At 49.4% G+C, this 15,313-nt stretch overlaps 1 protein-coding gene across 1 annotated transcript; it reads left to right on the top strand.

Moving 5' to 3' along the window:
- Nucleotides 1–6,936: 6,936 nt before the first annotated feature.
- On the top strand, nucleotides 6,937–14,993 carry NR2F2 (nuclear receptor subfamily 2 group F member 2). Its single transcript, XM_058540484.1, has 3 exons — nucleotides 6,937–8,027; nucleotides 9,586–10,113; nucleotides 12,851–14,993. The coding sequence occupies exons 1-3, from the start codon at nucleotides 7,586–7,588 to the stop codon at nucleotides 13,123–13,125; spliced, it is 1,245 nt and encodes a 414-aa protein (XP_058396467.1). The 5' UTR covers nucleotides 6,937–7,585; the 3' UTR covers nucleotides 13,126–14,993.
- Nucleotides 14,994–15,313: the final 320 nt, after the last annotated feature.

Below are 15,313 nucleotides of genomic sequence, written 5' to 3'. Positions count from 1 at the left end.
CTAGCCGCCTCTGAAAGAGGGAACTTAAGTTGTCAGGGCTGCGTCTCTGGGTGGCAGTAAGTTGTCCTCCATTAGGAACCGGAATGCCAGGTTATCCGACAGGCGCCCAGGCCGGGGAAGGTGGTGATCGATCAGACCTGGCAGGAAAGGGAGGAGGGAGAGGAGGAGAGGAGGAGAGCAGGGGAGAGGAGGGGAGGGCCTGGGCTGTGATCACCTTCACCTGCCCTGAGCCCAGCCCCCCTGTTCAACTAACCCTCGACCTTCTGCTGGGGTTAAAGGGGGCGGGGGCGAACGGGAGGGGGGCACCCCCGAGTTACACAAGTGGCCTCCTTCTATGAGAGAATGAGTTCACCACCTCCCCAGAGGAGCGTCACCATCCATCCACTCGGTGTGACTGATGAGACAAACCGCAAGGAAAAACTTCTGTAGCCCATATTTATGGTATTAATGAATAGTTAAAAAAAGATTTACACTTCTTATGATCAATATTCTGAGTTATTTCCCTCAAAGTATATAATTACAGTGTCTTCAGAGTTTTCATCATTGTTTGAGGTGGCAAAACCATTTGTAATTTTCATTAGCCAGTAAACATGTAATTAACATTCAGCACTGTGTTTAACTTAATTCCTGTTTAAGACCAGGACAAGAAGCAGCCGAGGAGCGTTAGTTCCATTTGTCAAGTCTGACATACATCTTACCATAACAGTTTCCTAAAATAAAAGATCCGTGTTTCCCCATTATTCTTCTCTTCAAACAAAACAAAACAAAAAAATCCATTAGTTAAAACTGTATTAAACTGCAAGAGGCAGCATAGTTTATTTTCAATTTTCTATAGTTACTGTGTATTCCTGCTTCCTTTATTCATTTTGGGGAGTGGAGGAAGGGAGGGAATGAATTAAGCACTCATTATCTGGAGACATGAAATGGGGAACTCCTCCCCCCAAAAGAAATAGGTTTCTTCTTCAGGAAAGTTCTAGAATAGAGACCGGAAAAGGGGGTGCACGAATCTGCAGGGGAGAGGGAAAAATCACTTTAGGGGACTTGAGTGGAAAGTAGAAAATGAGGATTCCAACGGATCCCTAGGAAAAATGTTGCCCTCCTGTTTCAAGTTCTATCTGTGATCCAGGGTGTCTGCCAGTCTGGGAGGCTCCTGCTTTTTCCCCCTCCTCTTCCACCTCTGTTTTTTCCCAACTAGCTTTAGGATTAGCCTGCATCCCTCTCGACCCCAAACAGTGGAATTTGGCTGTGCCTCGGGTCGTCTTGCTTTGCAACATCGCCTACAGTTGTTGGCGGTTTTCTGCTGAGGCTGAGCCGTTTGCTCCAGCCTCCGACTAAACTCATTAAGTTGGGAGATTTTTTTCAATTGGACGGGTGTTTTTAAAGTCTCGTCTTTCCAGCCCCAAACAAGGTGTAACAACGCACTCTTCCTTCTAAGGAATGAGATGAGAGACAAGGATCACTCCAGACATCTCCTACCTACGGTTTGGGGGTTTTTTTCTTAAAGGCGAGGCTTGCATTCCTCAGCAGCTATGTACAAAGCTCCCTGAAACCTCGTCTCTCTAAAGTTAGTGTGCAGGGTTTTCCAAGGCTGAGAGCGCCTAATACATGGGGAAGCACTTCCTTGAGGTGGAAGATCTCTCCCTTCACCTTTCCTCTTTTTCCCTGCAGGCTAGTGCCTACTTTTTATCAGTTTGCACAATCGCTTAGATAAACATCGAGGAGGAGATTCTCTTTAATTATCAAAGACACATCTTTTCAGGGGGCCAACAAAGCGTTTATTTCACCCGCCAAACTAAAGGAGAGTTATTCCAGTTTAGGAGGAAGATGCAAGCGGTTTGGGACCTTGAACAAGGCAAATATGGTTTTGGTATGTTTACTTACAGTATTTTTTCTCTCTCTCTCTCCTTTCTCACTTTTCTCCTTGTGCTGTGTGGGGATGGGGATGACTTGGGATTTTTCAAAAAATCGGATTGCTAACGTGTATGAAATGCCTAGGACTGTGGTTTAAGGGGTTTGGGGAAGGGGGGACAGTCAATTCAATGCATTGCCATATTTTATTACATGTGTGTGGTAGGAGAGGTGGTGGAGGAGGGAGAGGGGGAAAATACAATTGCAAAGCTGCCAAAATATGATTAAACCGAAGCGTAAAGACTGCGGTGCCTCCCGTCTTCTCGTCCTGTCTCCTCAAAGTCATTTCCTTCGATAGAGCAAACTAAAAACCAGTCCTATAAGCGTGTTTTTCCAAGCAATAGACGACTCGGTTTTCTAGCAAAGGAGCTGCTAGGCTCGCACTAAGTATCAGAATTTACTGTTCGTTTTGCCTCTGCGCTGCATTTTGCAACCTTGTGCAACTGACAGCCAGCCAGGCAGGGAGGGAGAAAAGCTCTGCCCGGCGCCCTCGGCCGCGGCTCGGGGAGGCGAGAGCTCAGCTAAGCTAGGAGGAGAATCGCAACGAGAAGGGTACTCACCATCGGGCGGGGTGGTGGAGCTGGCGTGCGGATTTCAGGCAAACGTTTACCTTTTTGCTGTCTATTGCAACCGCGTCGGGCTGACTTAAGAAGCAATTCTGTGCTCTGTCCAGAACGTTCAAGGAACGGTTCCTCATTTTTAAAAAGCCAGCGAGAGAGACGACAGAGACAGAGAAAGAAAAAGAGAGGAGGGGGTGAGGGGGACGCACATAAACCCAGTTCAGGAAGGAAAAAAAAAAATCATCACCTCTCCGCCAGTGACTCGGGAAATGCAGAAGTGGCGAGATCTGAGTCCGGTCTAACCAAGCCAGAGCCAATTAATTTTAAATCCTGAAGAATTATTCAGATTAAAATGTACAGAAGTTTCATTCTCCTATGTCTACGTGAGCCCAAAGTCGTTTCCCTTTAAGAGCTCCTTTTCTTTTAAAGTTGAATTTTAGGCAGCGAGGACTCTTACACTAGGGGGCAGACAGATACTGTACTTGCTCCAATCTTAAGCAATTTTTTCCCTCCCAGCATATGCTCTGATTTAGCACTGTAAATTTTTCAGAGGACCCAACTCTGACAGCCCCTGGTGATTTTCAAAGTACCACAAGCCAGTGGTTAAAAATTGCATTGACTTGGAAGTTCAGAGGGACACAATGGAAGCCCCTTTCCCTATTCATGGAGCTCCAGTGTGGTGGAAGAGAAAAACACACACGGACTAGATTGAGGGAAAAGAGGAATTCAATGAATCCTGGTGGACAGAACTGGTTTCTACTGAGTTCAGAGTTAAATTCAGCATTTGCTGGGGTCTGTATTCATATTGTGATTTAATTTGTGAAGAATTACAGCCGTCAAGCCACTTTCTGAAAGAAAATCATATTCCTGGGTGGGTCCCCCCCCCAGAGTAAGACAAATGTTTTTCCAACTTTCTCCAGCCAAATTAAAGCTTGCCATTCCTCTCATTAAAATAAATTTACATCTGCAATAAAAGACTGGGCTGGATTTTTTTTTAAAACAGTAACAACATATTGATATTTATCTTTTAGTCTTAGAGCTGTTTTATTCAAGGGAAATGAGCATCTCTGAAGAAGACCTTTTAAAATATTTTCCCCTCTTTTTTCTTCTCAGTCTGCAGTTCCTTCTCTTCTTCTATGCAGTAAAATTAACTACAATTGTTAGGTTTGTTTTTTGTTTTTGTTTTTTGCTTTTTAATAGCATCCCCATAACCAAATGAATCCTAAAATATAGAGTAAAACATCTCTGACTTCATGGCAGCCCTGTGGTCGTGTGCCTAGCAGGCTGCAGTTCTGTTGGAGATGGCTGGGAAATTCTTCATGTTAAATCTGAGGCCATCAGAGCGTATTTCGAATACCAAAAATCTCTAAGTGGATTGGGGAAGCTCTTCCTCCTCAAATTTCCCCACTGCATGTTTGTAAAAGCTGATCTTGCTACGGAAGTGTCTGCACTCAAGAGGCAAGACTAAGATTTCCCTATAATCAATTGTTCTCATCTTCTATTAAATTGAGATGGGAATGCCCATTAGATTTCCAGTCTCAACCCCAGCCCCACCACATCTCCGTTGAGTTTGCAGACAATCTACTGACATTCGCAGCATTAGGTAATTCTTCGAATCATAGAGGTTGAGAGGGAGGGGGGAAAAAAGCCTTCTCTGAAAATGATTTCTTTTCCATCCTTCTTGTCCTCTTTAGGAGAAAGTTATGTTGTGTCTCTAATCAACCTGAAATTCTCAGCCTAGCTTCGCTCTGTGGCAAACTCATTACACACCACATTTATGGTAGTTCAGTGTCCACTACAGGGTTTTGTTTTTTTGTTTTTTTTTTTTTTTTACAACTTTCATATAATCCCAGCACCTGCAGCTTTAGTGAAATATGTGATTTCAGCGGAGAAAGGGTGAGGGCTAAGAACGTGTCAGGAATGAAGCGTAAAAAGGATTTTTCCTTCCCTAAAAACTAGCCCCTGTCTGCCTACATCTTCCTTTAGTTCCTACCTTGTATTCTGCCTGTGTGTAAAAGGTGTTAAGCGCAAAATGCAATCTCCACATATCAATTATATGTATGGTTTATTTACTTTTTAAATCCTTCATCTCCTTGATTTTTTGAACTATCAAGGATACTTTCTTGTGGTTGTTAATTTACTATTTATATGTGTTCATGTTTCCTGAAGCTTAGCGTGTTTTGTGTAAAATATTTTAATTGCTCATAAACCTGGTCGGCTTACCAGTTTACAGTTTTTTCTTGGTGCAAAGTGTGTACAATGGACACAATTTTCTTCTATCCATGTGGAATAATCATAATCCACTAACTTGTCATAAGCAAACAAAAAGGCTACTGTGTTGAAATAAAGTGTGTTCTGGGGGGCAATTCTAGATGTTTGATGTTTAAACCCAAAAACCCTGGAATTCAGAGACACAACTGTGTAGATGATTTTAGCACATTGAGCAAAATGGCAGAGGCCAGAAGTTGTTCTTGTTGCAGTGGATCTCTTGAGGTCGAATATGGCTTGTGTGTGGTTCTTGTGAGTTGTACTTGCTATTATTCCCAATTTGGGGCAGAATCTCTGGGTGTATTTTAATGATTGTATGAAGGCTTAAAAGGAACTTGAGGAACAATGAAGTTGATACTCAACTGTTCTATGACCTAGAAGCATAGTCACTGAAGTCTTTGTGTACATTGACAAATGTGCATCTGATATATGTGCACTTACATGTGTGTACAGAGTATGCACAGGGAGGCTGGGAGGCTGCCTCCGCTTGTCCATCAGCGAGCAGAACGGTCTTTTCCCCTCTCACCATGACTGTGTGCGCCGCAGGACGTTGGCTTGCAAGTCAGCAAAAACTGACGAGAGAGGATAAAGTTGAGGAAACCTGGTTTTAATTGTGTCATGACAATGAGATGAAGTCTAGTTCTGATTCTCAGCATCCGAGATGTTTTATTTGAGCAATTAAAATGTCAGGCCACATACCTATGAAATGTTAACTCTACAAGTAAAAGACAGATACTGAACGGCTTTTTCCTCTAAAAAAAGAAAAAAACGAGCCACCAAACCAAGCAAGTGATCAGAGTTGATTAAGAGAAGGGTCTACCATCACCCGGATTTGACCAAATCTTTCGTTGGTAAAATGCCTGCAAGCTCCGTTCGCGGCACCTTCCCACCCCCACCCACTACCCTTCTGCAAAGAAATCGGGCAACTTTTCTCTCTCTCTGGCATTGTGGGTACAAAGATGCGCCGGGAGTCCCGGGTGGTGCGCGCGCGGCGGATTCCGTGGCATCGCCAAGTTGCGAGAGGCGAAGTCCTCGATTCCATCCAAAGCCTCTCGCGGAGCCTTTAAGAGGCGTTGTGTGTGCGCGCCGCGCTCCTCTCCCCGCTGGGGCGGAAACCTCGAGCGCGGGGTGCGGAGAGCGCGGGGGCCGCGCGGCCGGGGCCGGCACGAGCCCATCCCCCGCTTGGCGGCGGTGGCGGCGGCGCGGCCGCCCCCTCCCCGCCCGCCTTCGCCCCCCGCGCGCCCCGTGCCGCGGCCGCGACGCCGCTCGCTCTAGGACCGGGCTGAGCCCGCGGCCGCCATGGCGGGGCCGCCGCGCTCCGGCCAATGACGGCGAGGGGGCGGCGCGCGCGCGCCTGGCCAGGCCAACCCCGGCTGCTGCCTTATAAGGCGCGCCGTCGCCATGGCAACGTGCGCTAAGTTGCAGCAGTCGTGTCAAAGTTCACTATATAGAGAGCTCAGTGAGCTGATCGCGGAGAAGCCACTTCTGCCAGCCCCGGCGCCTATAAATCGCATTCCCTCCCGCGCCCCCCTTTTTAGCATATTTGATCACTTTGATTCTCTGTTCTTTTCTCTCCGCGGTGTGTGTGTGCGTGCGCGCGTGTGTGTTTTCTTCTCCTCCTCCTCCTCTCCCCGAGTTGCCTCCCTTCTCCGGGTGCCGTGCTGCCTTTTTTCCCCTCTTTCATTCTTTCTCTCCGTCTTTTTCTCCCCCCTCTGCGCACGAAGGATGTGCTTCTAGGTGGTGATCTGCCCTCCTCTCTCTCTTTTATCATTTCTCCCCCGCCGCCGGCGAGTTGACTCTTTCCCTATGTGTGTGAGGCGGCGGCGGCAGCAGCAGCAGCGGCTCCGGCGGCGGCAACAGCGGCAGCAGCAGCTTCAGCGGCGGCGGCGGCGCTAGACGCGGCGGCTCCGGGCCCGACCCGGCGGCTCCGGCGGCGGCGGCGGCTCCGGCGGCGGCGGCGGCACGAGCGGCCCGCAGGGAGCGGCGAGCGGCCTCCATCCGGCGAAAGCGGGCGGCGGCGGCCGGAGCGAGCGAGGCGCGCGCCGGGCGCCCAGGGCAGGCGGCGGCCCAGCGCCAGGACGACGCCGCGCAGCGCCCGACGCGGACCACTTTCATGCTGATTCCCCCGGACCCGGGCAGCGCTCCGGCCACTCCACGGGCCGCCGGCCTCCGCCCCGGCCTGCCCGGCTCTCTTGGCGCGCCCGCGACCGGCGCCTCCGCTCTCCTAGTCCTCCTGATTTCGATGGCTTTCCTGAATGGCTGACTGTGGGCTGCCCTGGACTTGGCCCCCGGACAGTCGCCTCTCCTCCTCCTCCTCCTCTTCCTCCTCCTCTTCCTCCTCCTCCTCCAACTCCTCGGCACACCAGCTCTGAGAGCGAGAGAGTGAACGAGAGAGGGAGGGAGAGAGTGAGAGCGAGCGAGATCTTTGGAGAGATTTTTTTTTTTTTTTTTTTTGCCTCCTACTTCTGTCTTGAAGCCAGACAATCGACTTGCAGCTCTCCCTCCCCTCCCTCTCTCTCCACGTTCTGCTGCCACTCGCTCTCCCCTGGCCCCATCCCCTCCCCTCCCGGCGGAAAGCCCCCCGAAACCAACAAAGCTGAGCCGAGGGAAACAAACAAAACAAACACACCGGGCCAGACAAGCAATCGACAAAACTTTGCAAAAGCAGAAACAAAAAAAGGAAAAACTAACCAACCTCAACCAACCAGCCCCCGAGACACCCGGGGCGCTCTCCTGCGCCCTCTCGCACCCTCGCACACACAAAAGGCGGCGCGCCGGAGCCCGAGACCCGGGAGCCGCCGCCGCCCGAAGCCAGGGGAGCAGGAAGTCCGGACGCGGCCCCCATAGATATGGCAATGGTAGTCAGCACGTGGCGCGACCCCCAGGACGAGGTGCCCGGCTCGCAGGGCAGCCAGGCCTCGCAGGCGCCGCCCGTGCCCGGCCCGCCGCCCGGCGCCCCGCACACGCCACAGACGCCCGGCCAAGGGGGCCCGGCCAGCACGCCGGCCCAGACGGCGGCCGGCGGCCAGGGCGGCCCTGGCGGCCCGGGCGGCGACAAGCAGCAGCAGCAGCAGCACATCGAGTGCGTGGTGTGTGGGGACAAGTCGAGCGGCAAGCACTACGGCCAGTTCACGTGCGAGGGCTGCAAGAGCTTCTTCAAGCGCAGTGTGCGGAGGAACCTGAGCTACACGTGCCGCGCCAACCGGAACTGTCCCATCGACCAGCACCACCGCAACCAGTGCCAGTACTGCCGCCTCAAAAAGTGCCTCAAAGTGGGCATGAGACGGGAAGGTATCGGCCTCTCCTTTCTTCCCCCCCGCCTGGGGTCCCGGGGCCCTGGGTGCATTTGGCTAGCCTGCTCTGGGTAAGGACACAGAAGCCCCAAGCTCTTCTCTTCGTATTGCAGCTGAAAGGGGTTTTATACTAGAAGCAAGTTCTGGACTGGAACCCAGACCCCCAAAGCCGCATGCTTTTGGCCGACTGATTTCCTCCTCTACTCTCTCTTCGGGCTGTTTTCATTTTCTTTGCATTGATTGCAAGTTCATCCGAGTTCGCCTTTCTGCAAGGGATGGGGTGGTGTTTGTTGTTGTTTTAAAGCCTGGTTTATTTCTCTCTCTTTCCTCTCAGTTTTTCTCTCCTTGTTTTTCCTGCATGTTCAACATATGTCCCTTCTCCCCACCCCTCTACCCAACCCCCACCCTCTCAAAAAAAAAAAAAAACCAACCTGAGATTGTACTTTTGTACAGGAGGTTCAAATTACAAATGGCAATTTTATGCACTTCGCCGTATTAACGCTGCCGCCCGGGCAGCGCTCCTGTGACCCTCCGTGGATTAACATTCTGCTTTAAAAAAAAAAAACACAAAACTCTGTTTTCTTTTTTCCTTTCACTTTTGAAAGGAGGAGAGCGCGATAGGGAGTAGGGAAAGGGTGGGCGAGGGGCCCTCGGCGGCTCCTTTCGCTCTGCGCGAGTTGGGTCTTTGTGATATAAAATTCGCCGAGCGCCGCGAGCCGTGCTCGGCCAATGGCGCGCTCGGCGCCGGGCGCGGGCTCCGGGTTGGGGCGAGCGAACGCCGGGGTTTCTTTGTGTTTCTGCGAGAGCGACTCTCCCGGTCCGGCGTCAGATAACAGCCCCAGCCCGAGCCTCGCCGGCTCTCCCCGGCCCTCACGGGCCCTACCCGGGCTGCGCCGGCGCCGGCCGCCTGCTCCCCGCCTCTCCCCAGCTTCCTCTCGCCTCGGCCGGCCTCTCTCTCCGCCCTCTCCCTCCGTCTCTCTTTCTCCGAGCACGCCGATTAGGCTGCCGCCAGACCTCGGCTCTCCGCTAGTCTCTCATCGAGGGTTCCCCGCCGGGCTGGGGCTGTGGGGCTTGGGGGAGAGTGGTTCGGGGTGGCCACAGGCTGTCTGGGGTGAACCCTTGTGTCTTTTGCAAAAGCGTCTCACCCTCCCCCCAGACTCGCCCCTCCCGCTCCCTCTCCTCCAATCAATAAGAAATATCAGCTGTTTAACAGTAAAGAAGAAAGATGCCCCCAGAATGCTACATCCCGCCCACAGTGCCGGGACCCCGAGGCAAAGTGGCCAATTCCGGGTCTTCGGCGGCCCAGCCCCGAGCGGGCCTCGGAGGCAAGTGTGCCGCTCTGGCTTGCCTGGGTGGTGGTTTGAGAGGAGTGCTGCCGGGCTCCCGGTGACTCCCAGGTCTGTGGCCCTGGCGCGCTTGTGACAGGGGCAGGCCTGCCTGTTCTTGCGCGGCGCGGGGTCTGGGTCAGGTGGAGGTCGGGCTAGGGCAGACCCTGCCGGGGGAGCTGGGAACAAGGCTGGTCATTAACTGTGGAATGTCTCCTTTCCTCCCCGCAGCGGTGCAGAGGGGCAGGATGCCGCCCACCCAGCCGACCCACGGGCAGTTTGCGCTGACCAACGGGGACCCCCTCAACTGCCACTCGTATCTGTCGGGATATATTTCTCTGCTGCTGCGCGCCGAGCCCTACCCCACGTCGCGCTTCGGCAGCCAGTGCATGCAGCCTAACAACATCATGGGCATCGAGAACATTTGCGAACTGGCCGCGCGGATGCTCTTCAGCGCCGTCGAGTGGGCCCGGAACATCCCCTTCTTCCCTGACCTGCAGATCACCGACCAGGTGGCCCTGCTTCGCCTCACCTGGAGCGAGCTGTTCGTGCTGAACGCAGCCCAGTGCTCCATGCCCCTCCACGTCGCCCCGCTCCTGGCCGCCGCCGGCCTACATGCCTCGCCCATGTCCGCCGACCGGGTGGTCGCCTTTATGGACCACATACGGATCTTCCAAGAGCAAGTGGAGAAGCTCAAAGCGCTGCACGTCGACTCCGCCGAATACAGCTGCCTCAAGGCCATAGTCCTGTTCACCTCAGGTAGGAAGGAGCCCCACCCAAGCTCATACCCGAGAGCACCTAGCCCAGAGTTAGAGCCCAGGGAACTTGGGGGTGCTCAGAGCAAGCTCCACTTTCTCCTTGAAAGGCCAAACTGTTGAGTGCACCTTGGAGTGGGAACTTTGTGTAGCTACTGGGACCCACTAGGCCTGTCCTGGGGAGAGGAGAGGAAGGGTGGGCTGCAGGAACGAGGAGAGGAAGGGTGGGCTGCAGGAACGATGCTTCAGACACAGACTCTCCAAATGGGCCATGGGGAAGCCTCTGGGGCCTGTTCCCCTCCTGCCAGACTGGGACACATGCTCCTGCTCCCTTCCTTAGCCCAGGCCATCTGGGCCAGCTGAGCCTGTGAAATCTCCTCTACCTCCAGGCTCTCTCTGGCACCCTGGCTGAGCCTCTAGGAGATGCCCCTGGGCACTGGAGCAGTCCTGGCATCATCCCTGCAGGGGAAAGTTTGCCCCTGCAGGGGAAAAGTTTGCCTGCTAACTCAGTAGGAGTTGGAGCTTCAGGCAAATTCAACCTGAGGGCAGCAATTTTCAAAAGCATATTCTTATAAAAACAACGCAGACTGCCAGGAGAGAGGAAAGAGCTGTCAGGAAGGGGCAGAGGAAGAGAGGGGCCCCCAGAAGACTTCAGAATGTCTGCAGGGGGTTGAAAACTCTGGCCTCTTACTTCCTCTGCCCAGGCAGACACTTAAAACAATTTTTGGACAACCTAAAGCGTATGCCAACTTGGACTGGTTATGAACATTGCCTGAGATGTAAAATCGTCATTGACTACATTATAAAATCTAATTGGTTTGCATGTAGTTTAACCTGTGTGAGTAATAGATCTAATATTAATTAACTCTTGAGGCCAAATGATTTTTGAAGGTGTCTGGCTTTCCATTTTGGGCCACACCTGAGCCTTTTGGCTGCCCTTCAGGCTGACTTCAGCAGAGCACAGGTGGGTGGAAATCACCCCCTCCACATCCTTGTTCTAAGTTGTCAGCTGATCCCTTTGTCACAGCTGAGAGGGGAAAGGGGTCCCAATTCGGAATAACCAACATTTGGATGTTGGTAGGGCTGGGAACCTACGCACCCACTGCAGTATTTCCAGCTTGTAATCAGGACACTAGGAGAGCTGTGTAATTCGTGTGGCAGACAAAAAGATCCACAATCCTTTCCTTATTGTTTGAAGGAAACCTGGGGCCCCCCGGTCATTAGCTGAATCTATTGTAAGTTCTGAGTCCTTAACCCACTGTCTTTTATACATTGCTGCTGTTCACATAAAATCCTCCCACGGCCACCCCAAATTCTGCCTTCCAAAGTCCTTAGGTAATCAATGAAAGGGCAGTGTCTGGGCAAGGAAGAGCTGTATGCAGAGGCTTGGATCTGGATTATTTTCTCAGGGGACCTATCATAACTAGAACGTTTGCCTGATGCAAATGTACAAGCAGGATATTCCCCTACCCCACAGCCACCTTCACCCTGTCCCACAACCCAACACCCAGCCCACCTTCCCAGATGATGAGGGTGGTTGTTAATTTCTTGATATCATTGTTAGCTCTTAGCCTTACCCTTGGTCTTTCAAGGAAAGAAATGCCTGATACTGTCGTAAGAGTTTAATTTATTACTATTTGCAAAATGTAGAGGCCTGTGTGGAGAATGCAAATCGCCTCACAAAGAGATAAAGGTTCCTGTTATCTGATTCAGAGGGAGACACACACAGTACCAATGCAGAGAGAAAGAGTCCTATGCAAACAGATCTTTAAATTCCTGACCACAGACACCTATGCATTCTGTGGACATGCAGAGTCCTAGATACACACATGAGGAGGCTGCATGCGTGTTCTGGCTCTCGGGGTGGAGGTGGTGGCAGCTGTTTTCGAATCTCTGTTTTAAGGATTCACAATATGCATGTCTTAGCCCCAGTCTTGTCTGGGGAGCCCCAAAAGGTCAGGTCACAACCTGCACCGCCTTCAGTGAGAAGCCTCTCATTTCAAAGGCACTTATTGTATTTTCACATTTCCGAAAAAGAAGAGTGTTTTCCTGAAGATAACGGGGAGGGAGGTTCTTCTTGGAGGGACTTGGGTTTAAAAAAATATATATAAAGGGGAGTAGGAGAAAAAGAGAGAGAGAAGAAAAGGGGGAAAAAGAAACAGCTCAAATGAACAGAGAGATCACAGTTTGCATGGCTGCCCTTCAATAGGCTAAACTGACAAGATCAGTTTTAAAGGGCCACTTAAATCAGTTTCAAAGACTGGAGAAAAATGAGTGGCCCTCTTTGGGGAGAATCTGATGCTGGGTCCTGGTCGCCATTGCTCGGGGCTGGGCCAGGTTGTTGCCCATCCCCACTATATGATTATAAGCCAAACTATTATTTACAGAGGAGGAGGAGCACTGGCAGTTTTGGTTTCATCTGTTTGTCTGTCTGTTTACTGACTTCAGCCAGATTCACCCAATGCACTTTGCGTGGGCCTCCCAGTGACCAAGCCTGAGGACTTGGACGGTGAAAGCCTGCAGCGCACTGAGCTGTGTTTTCTTTTAAAGCAAGTACCCCAGGACCATCTCATGCTCTCCCCGCCCCCCCTCCAAGTTTTCAGGACACAGGCATTTGCTCCAACTCTGGTTGGGGCAGTTTGACAGAGCACTGTACACACACCTCATGTGACCCATTTCAAACCTCTTAATCTGATGACTGAATTCTTCTTCTTTTTTTTTTTTTTTAAACTTTCTTCCAGATGCCTGTGGTCTCTCTGATGTAGCCCATGTGGAAAGCTTGCAGGAAAAGTCCCAGTGTGCTTTGGAAGAATACGTTAGGAGTCAGTACCCGAACCAACCAACGCGATTCGGAAAGCTTTTGCTTCGCCTCCCTTCCCTCCGCACGGTCTCCTCCTCAGTCATAGAGCAATTGTTTTTCGTCCGTTTGGTAGGTAAAACCCCCATCGAAACCCTCATCCGGGATATGTTACTGTCCGGCAGCAGTTTTAACTGGCCGTATATGGCAATTCAATAAATAAATAAATCAATATAAGACGGGGGAGTGAAACAGAGAGAAAGAAAAGGCAAAAGACTGGTTTGTTTGCTTAAATTCCTTCTGTTAAGAAAGGATATAAAAGGATGTTACAAGTTTGCTAAAAGAAGAGAGGGGAAGAATTTAATGGACTGTGAATTTCAAAAAAAAAAAAAAAGACTGTCAAGTGAACTTTTACAGAATGCATTAAAAAAAAAACTCCTGTGTCGGTCAGAACAACTTGCTACTTATCATTTTTGTATAAAAAGGAAATTAGTCTTTTTCTTTTTTTGGTAAATTTTTGAAAAATATTGCTAAAAGTGCATTTAAGGAGATTGGGAGAAAATTAGCAGAATGGAGAAAGTAAGTCTTTTTTTTTTTTTTCCAAATTATTAATTGTCCTGTGTCTATGTACCTCTAGCTGTTCTTTTTTGTACTTATCTGGTTCCAAACCAGTTTATTCTGTGGTTCTATAATAAGTTTTGATATAATCTTGGCTTCTTAAAAACTGTGTATCCTTAAAATATATGTTCTGCAAGAATTAAAACTGAGTCCATGAAAATATCATAGGAAGACATAAAACTTTAAAAGGCAACTCAAAGATGATGGAAACGCACTTACAAGTGGTGACCAAAAATTTTAGGTGAAGTTGAGCACTCTAATTTGAGAACTGGAGGAACCACATACAACACTTAACTTCCCCTACCCTGGCCTCCCTGCCCCCCCAAAAAAACACCATGACAAACCTAGCTTTTTAAAAATATTTTAAGAAAGAGAATGAACTGTGGAATTTATTGGCAGCCAAGGAATGTGTCCAAGACACATGCTGAGGTTTTGAATAAAAAGTGAACTTTTGTAATTTGAATTGGGTCCCGCTTAGTTCTTGAATTGTTATGAAAATCCTATATCTGTTTGTATATTTGCAAACCCTTTGTATTATAATTGTTGATATTTTCCCTTTTTAAAAAAATACCCATTGAAATCAGCATGACAAAATAACACTGTTGGCACTTATAGGTAACGTGATTGATTCAGTATCTTAGAGTTTACAGTTTGTGTTTTAAAAAAACTGAAGGTTTTTTTTTAAGTGCAACATTTCTGTATACTGTAAAAGTTATAATAACTGAACTGTTTGGTCGAGTCTTTGTGTGTTATATTCCAAGGAAAATTGAAAGTATTCAGAAATTAAAATATTATTTGATATCTGAAACCTGTTTGGCTGTCCCCACTGTCTTTCCATCAAGAAGAGCCCCTGTGAGCTCTCCCTGAGCCCGGCCTGGGGGCTCTATTTATTTTCTCCCCTCAGTCAGTTTGTTCAAAGGTGGACTAGTGTATTTGCCTGTTTAATTTGGGTGTGTGTTGGGGGGAAGCTGAAGTTAATGGTTTATCTATGGTTTAGGAAGTGCCATACTGATATAGTAAACCACCCCCATTCACCTAATCCTCCTTTTAATTAAAAATGGATTTTCCAGGAAAAAAAAAAGGCCCTTATATTTGTCACACTTAAGTGCCTGCTTAGGGAAGGTATTGTGAAAAGTATTCGAAATCTTGAGATCAGTATCTATTTTATGATCAGAAAAAAATACTGTTTTGTACATTTCTGACAGTTAGGCAGAAGACCATTCAAGCAAGCTAATCACAGCATTGTAAATAGGGGGCAGTTGTTTGCAATGAGTTTTTCCTTAAGTAGGTGTGATTTTTAAAAATATTCTGTGGTTCTCATCTAGCGTGGTTGTTGAGAGGATTTCAAATTCCGTGATCTAGCTTATAGTGCTGAAGGGTCTGTTTTTAATGTATATATGATAACTTGCAGTTGGTCTGCCTTTCCCCTCCCCCCCTTTACGTTCATTCTGTGAGAGCATGACCACAGGTCAAGGGAATCTTTTCCATTGGAGTTATGTACATAAAAACACATCGACATTTTGACATTTCAGATTGTATAGATACAATCTGTACTGCTCTCAGGATACCTTGTCCTTGGAAGCCAGATTAAGAAAAAGAAGAGAAAGAAAGAAGGAAGGAACTTTACCTGGTGTGTTGATTTGGAAGTAGTAACTATTTTGTTTTGGAGTCTCCCCCCCCCCTTCTCTTTTCCTGGTTTGGAGGAAGCTCAGTGCGTGGGAGCTTGCAATTTTGTTCTTGTTGAGGCTTTCCAGCACCCCCCCCATACCTCACTATGTTGTGGTTTAAT

This window comes from Diceros bicornis, chromosome 5, assembly GCF_020826845.1.
Source record: "Diceros bicornis minor isolate mBicDic1 chromosome 5, mDicBic1.mat.cur, whole genome shotgun sequence".
NCBI lineage: Eukaryota > Metazoa > Chordata > Mammalia > Perissodactyla > Rhinocerotidae > Diceros > Diceros bicornis.
This window is presented reverse-complemented; position numbering and strand designations above follow the sequence as displayed.

Coding starts and splice junctions, on each gene's coding strand:
- NR2F2 (XM_058540484.1), top strand. CDS start 7,586: ATGGCAATGGTAGTCAGCACGTGGCGCGACCCCCAGGACGAGGTGCCC. Junction 8,028..9,585: donor AGTGGGCATGAGACGGGAAG/GTATCGGCCTCT, acceptor TCCTCCCCGCAG/CGGTGCAGAGGGGCAGGATG. Junction 10,114..12,850: donor CATAGTCCTGTTCACCTCAG/GTAGGAAGGAGC, acceptor ACTTTCTTCCAG/ATGCCTGTGGTCTCTCTGAT.